The sequence below is a fragment of the Ranitomeya variabilis genome, chromosome 4 (assembly GCF_051348905.1).
Source record: "Ranitomeya variabilis isolate aRanVar5 chromosome 4, aRanVar5.hap1, whole genome shotgun sequence".
NCBI lineage: Eukaryota > Metazoa > Chordata > Amphibia > Anura > Dendrobatidae > Ranitomeya > Ranitomeya variabilis.
Window position 1 is genome coordinate 541796873 of NC_135235.1, and position 6000 is coordinate 541802872.

Genomic DNA, 6000 nt, shown 5'->3' on the forward strand with positions numbered 1-6000 from the left:
TATAACGTGTTCCCCATAGTCCTCGATACAGTACAATGCAGCCCACATACAGTATAATGCAGCCACCACCCTACAGAGTATAATGTAACCCCCCATAGAATATAATGCAGCCCCCCCAATAGAGTATGATGAAATCACCCCTCATAGAATATATATATAATACAGCCCCCCCCATAGAATTTAATGTAGCCCCAAATAGAATAGAATACAGCCCACCTCCCCATAGAATATAATGCAGCCCCATCAGAGTATGATGCAATCATCCCTCATAAAATCTAATACAGCCCCCCATAGAATATAATACAGCCCACCTCCCCATAATATATAATGCAGCCCCCCATAGTATAAGACAGCCTCCCCATAGAATATAATATACCCCCATAGTATAACACAGCCTCCCCTACAGAATATAATATACCCCCGCAATAGTATATAACACAGCCACATAGTATATAACATGGCCTCCCCCATAGAATATAATATACCCCCTATAGTATATAGCAAAGCCCGCATAGTATATAGCACAACTTGCATAGTATATAGCACAGCCCGCATAATATAGCACAGCCCGCATAGTATACAGCACAGCCCGCACAGGGGTATATAGAGCACAGCCCGCACAGGGGTATATAGAGCACAGCCCGCACAGGGGTATATAGAGCACAGCCCGCACAGGGGTATATAGAGCACAGCCCGCACAGGGGTATATAGAGCACAGCCCGCACAGGGGTATATAGAGCACAGCCCGCACAGGGGTATATAGAGCACAGCCCGCACAGGGGTATATAGAGCACAGCCCGCACAGGGGTATATACAGCCCAGCCCACACAGGGGTATGTACAGCCCAGCCCACACAGGGGTATATACAGCCCAGCCCACAAAGGGGTATATACAGCCAAGCCCACACAGGGGTATATACAGCCAAGCCCACACAGGGGTATATACAGCACAGGGGTATATACAGCCCAGCCCACACAGGGGTATATACAGCAGAGCCCACACAGGGGTATATACAGCAGAGCCCACACAGGGGTATATACAGCAGAGCCCACACAGGGGTATATACAGCAGAGCCCACACAGGGGTATATAGAGCACAGCCCACACAGGGGTATATACAGCCCAGCCCACACAGGGGTATATACAGCCCAGCCCACACAGGGGTATATACAGCCCAGCCCACAAAGGGGTATATACAGCCAAGCCCACACAGGGGTATATACAGCCAAGCCCACACAGGGGTATATACAGCCAAGCCCACACAGGGGTATATACAGCACAGGGGTATATACAGCCCAGCCCACACAGGGGTATATACAGCAGAGCCCACACAGGGGTATATACAGCAGAGCCCACACAGGGGTATATACAGCAGAGCCCACACAGGGGTATATACAGCAGAGCCCACACAGGGGTATATACAGCAGAGCCCACACAGTATACAGCAGAGCCCACACAGGGGTATATACAGCAGAGCCCACACAGTATACAGCAGAGCCCACACAGGGGTATATACAGCAGAGCCCACACAGTATACAGCAGAGCCCACACAGGGGTATATACAGCAGAGCCCACACAGTATACAGCAGAGCCCACACAGGGGTATATACAGCAGAGCCCACACAGTATACAGCAGAGCCCACACAGGGGTATATACAGCAGAGCCCACACAGTATACAGCAGAGCCCACACAGGGGTATATACAGCAGAGTCCACATCTCGTCATCCCCCCCCCCCCCCCCCCCGATAATGGCCCCACAGTCCAGTTAAAAAAAAAAAAACACTCTCCTCACCTTTCCTTTTGCCCGCGCTGCTCCTGGCTCCTGTGTCCTGTCTCGGCAGCTGCAGTCTGCCCGGGACACAGCAGGTGCACGATGATATGACGTCATCGCGCACCCGCAGTGTCAGAGGCAGAGCGGGGAATGATGGGAGAGGGGGCGTCAGGTGACGCTCTCTCCTCCATCATTGCATTGAACTATACCGGCGTCATAGACGCCGGTATAGTTAAATGCGGCGGTGGGGGAGGGGGAGAAACAGTGCAGCGGCCCACTACTGGCACCGGCCCTTCTGGCATTTGCCAGAAGTGCCCGATGGCCAGTCCGGCCCTGGAGCACAGTATGTTATAATGAATTGGGATGGGTGAGAGCACAGTATGTTATAATTAACCCCTTTACCCCCAGTTCTGACATTATTTTCTTGAGACATATTGTACTTCATGTTAGTGGTAAAAATTTATTTTATATGACTTGCGTTTATTTGTGAAAAAAATGGAAATTTGGCAAAAATTTAGAAAATTTAGCAATTTTCCAACTTTGATTTTTTATGCCCTTAAATCACAGAGATATGTCACACAAAATACTTAATAAGTAACATTTCCCACATGGGAAATAAAGATGAGTGAGAGCACAATATATTATGAATTGGGGTATAGGATGAATGAAAATAGATTACACTATAATGAATTGGGGGTGAGGTGTAAGAGAGGACATTACATACTGAATTGGCGGTATATTATTTTAGTTTTGGGGCATATACAGGTGCTCCTCACAAAATTAGAATATCCTCAAACAGTTAATTTATTTCAGTTCTTCAATACAAAACGTGAAACTCACATTATATGGATTCATTACAAACAGAGTGATCTATTTCAAGTATTTATTTTTGTTGATGATTATGGCTTACAGCCAATGAAAACCCAAAAGTCATTACCTCAGTAAATTAGAATACTTTATAACACCAGCTTGAAAAATGATTTTAAAATCCAAAATGTTGGCCTACTGAAATACATGTTCAGTAAATGCACTCAATACTTGATCGGGGCTCCTTTTGCCTCAATTAGTGCATCAATACAGCATGGCTTGGAGGCGATCAGCCTGTGGCACTGCTGAGGTGCTATGGAAGCCCAGGTTGCTTTGGTGGCAGCCTAGAACTCGTCTGCATTGTTGGGTCTGGTGTCTCTCATCTTTATCTTGATAATACCCCTTAGATTCTCTATCGGGTTAATGTCAGGCGAGTTTGCTGGCTAATCAAGCATAGTGATACTGTTGTTTTTAAACCAGGCATTGGTACTTTTGGCATGCTTCACGGTTGGGATGTTGTTCTTGGGGTTGTATTCATCCTTCTTCTTCCTCCAAACACGGCGAGTGGAGTTCATACCAAAAAGTTCTATTTTGGTCTCATCTCAACACATGACCTTCTCCCATGCCTCCTCTTGATCATCCAAATGGTAATTGGCAAACTTCAAATGGGCTTGGACGTGTGCTGGCGTGAGCAGGGGACATAATTTCAGTGTAAATGCAGCTTTATTTCCAGAGACATGATTTGAGTAATACTTTGGTTTGCAAAGGAAACTCTTTTATTATGTGAAGTGCCTTCCCTTAGGGCAGTGTTCCCCAACTCTGGTCCTCAAGAGCCACCAACCTGTCATGTTTTCAGGATTTCCTTAGTATTGCACAGGTGATGGAATTATTGCCTGTGCAGGTGATGCAATTATCACCTGTGCAATACTAAGGAAAACATGAAAACATGACCTGTTGGTGGCTCTTGAGGACCGGACTTGGGGAACACTGCCTTAGGGTCTTCTTGTTATTTCCAGGGCTGCAAAAAATTTCCCATTCTATAGCATCCCCTCTTGTTATGTATATCCCCATCCTTTATTACATTGTATCCTCTATGGTTATGCTTAGCGCTGTACATAATGAAAAATATTTGGTGTCTACAGATATGTACCAGAGCACCTGAGTGTTCATCACATGACCTGTTGAATGACCTCCCAAAAATATCATGTGACATGTGATGTGATGCATCGGGTGCTGGGGGGCTCATGCACCCTAAACTTCCCGGGGCCCTGGTTATCCTTAATCTGCCTCTGTCTTATACACTATTGCCTCCCTTTTTTAAAATATTTTTTCTTGCACTTTCAGAGTTCTTCATAGATGCTTTGGGACGTTTAAAAGTTGGGTCCTGCAATCATGTTTCAATTGGACACCAGAAGAAGGAAATGCCAAAAGATAAAGCATTAGAGGAAAATTTCAAAAAGTACAATTCATTCCGGGAAAATACTGCAGCCCAAGAGAAGTTTAAGCTGGGCCTACTTTATTTTAAGAATCGGCTGAGCTGTTTTATCAAGCACTAGCCTCCCTTCAAGAGCGATTTCCCTTGTAAATATCAAATTTATAAAAGGTAATCTGTCCCCCCCCCCGGGACATATATGACCTATTAATATGGGCATACAGGTAATAGAAATCTTACACTAGTCCTAACTGTATGTCTCATACTAGGACAAATGTTATATTCTGTCTTTATTCTAACGATTTCTTCCAGGCTCTGGGGTGTAAGGTTCCTGGAAGAAATGCCTGCCCCCCCCCCCTGTCCTCCTTACAATACTATTCTTCACTCATGCACATCAGATATGGCCCCAGAGTCCTAAGCCGGCACCCTGCACTCCCTCAGAAATACATACCGCATCCTCCCTTCTATGTGCGCTGCATTCAGGATTCTTCTGCACAGGCGCCGGTGACTTCCGCTCCAGTGACCTCCAGTGTACAAGTCGATAAAGTGCTCTCCCCACTCCTCCCTGCTTAATCCTCACTATGTACACATGGTTCCTAGTGATGACTATGCAGGGAGAAAGTAGGAAGAGCACTTTATCGGCGCTCACACCGGAGGTCACTGTGACTCTCCAGCGGTCACTGTGACTCTCCAGCGACAGCACAGAAGATTCCTGAATGCAGGGCCCACAGAAGGGAGGATAAGGTATGTATTTCTGAGGGCATGTGGAGGCGCAAGCACAGTATTCCCAGGCCATAACTGACGTGCATGGGAGGGCGGTAGTATTTCTACATTTCTCTACAAGACCATTAATGTGTGGCATACAGGTAGGACTAGTATAACATTTCTATTACCTCTATGCCCATATTAATAGGTCATATACGTCCCAGGGGGTGACAGATTACGTTTAAATTTACTTGTTGTTCTCCATTATACTTCATCATTGTCTTATAGCTCTTATAGCACAAGGAATGAAGAGACAGCATGATCGTACATTATATTCTCTATAGGAGTCTGGCTATTACCATGTAGCAATGAAGAATTATGTTTTTTCTCTCGATTAACCAATATGTTTTTGTTTCTTACCTCTCCTTTCTGGAAATGTTTAAATCTGATTGGTCACTTTGATTGCTACTTATTAATGATAACTGTAATATTTCTGTTATTAACATATACTGTATGTTGTATATTCTTGACATTTGTAGTACAACGTTCTAACTTTTCTCAGTGGCACCAGCACTTACTTCAAGAATGGAGTATGCTCGGCCATATTTTTTTGCAATTCCTATAGAAGTCAATGTAGAGAGATTTGCACATATATGGACACCTATCCATTCCAGACAGGACAACACGAGACCCATTCTAAAGATAACTCTATGGAGGTGATTTATTAAGACCTGCATTTCATACACTAGTGTAAAACCATAGCTTCCGATGGTAAAACGTGCCAAATTACTTGAGAATCTCCAATTTCTTTACTGTCCATGTGCTAGAAAATGAAATTTACACTAGCTGTAAGATGATGCAGACAAGGCTGGCATTATGAAAGATACTAGATCACCGACGAGTGTGTTAATTCTCAAGCTAATAGGACTCACTGAAAGGGATGCTAAAACATAACCTTTATTAAAAATTAAATAACCTGTACGTCATACAACATTGTGCACTCATGTATTTCAGTTTCTATAGTGACAGAGCATTGACAAGGTGTAACTAAAGAAGAGCGAACTTGTTCGGAAAACTTTCGCCAATCTCAAATTCGGCATTAATGTAGGACAATTGAATTCGTGTTCGGTTTCCTGAGGATCTTTACTCAAAGCCAGCAAAATTTGGTCACAGATCGGAAAATGATCACTTTTACAGTAATGCTTTTGTTTCACTTTGTCTAGTAGAGTGGTGGTGTATGATGAGTGGGGGAACATGTTTTATGAGGGAGGGGGGGGGGTCTAAG

The 6000-nt window shown here is 44.4% G+C and overlaps 1 protein-coding gene across 1 annotated transcript in view; it reads left to right on the forward strand.

Annotated features, from left to right (window-relative positions):
* Positions 1-5706, forward strand: part of B4GALNT2 (beta-1,4-N-acetyl-galactosaminyltransferase 2 (SID blood group)) — a 300997-nt gene extending 295291 nt beyond the window's left edge. Inside the window, exon 10 of the mRNA XM_077252489.1 lies at positions 3923-5706. Coding sequence (XP_077108604.1) covers positions 3923-4134 — 212 coding nt within the window. The 3' untranslated portion in view covers positions 4135-5706. The remainder of the gene's footprint in view (positions 1-3922) is intronic.
* Positions 5707-6000: the final 294 nt, after the last annotated feature.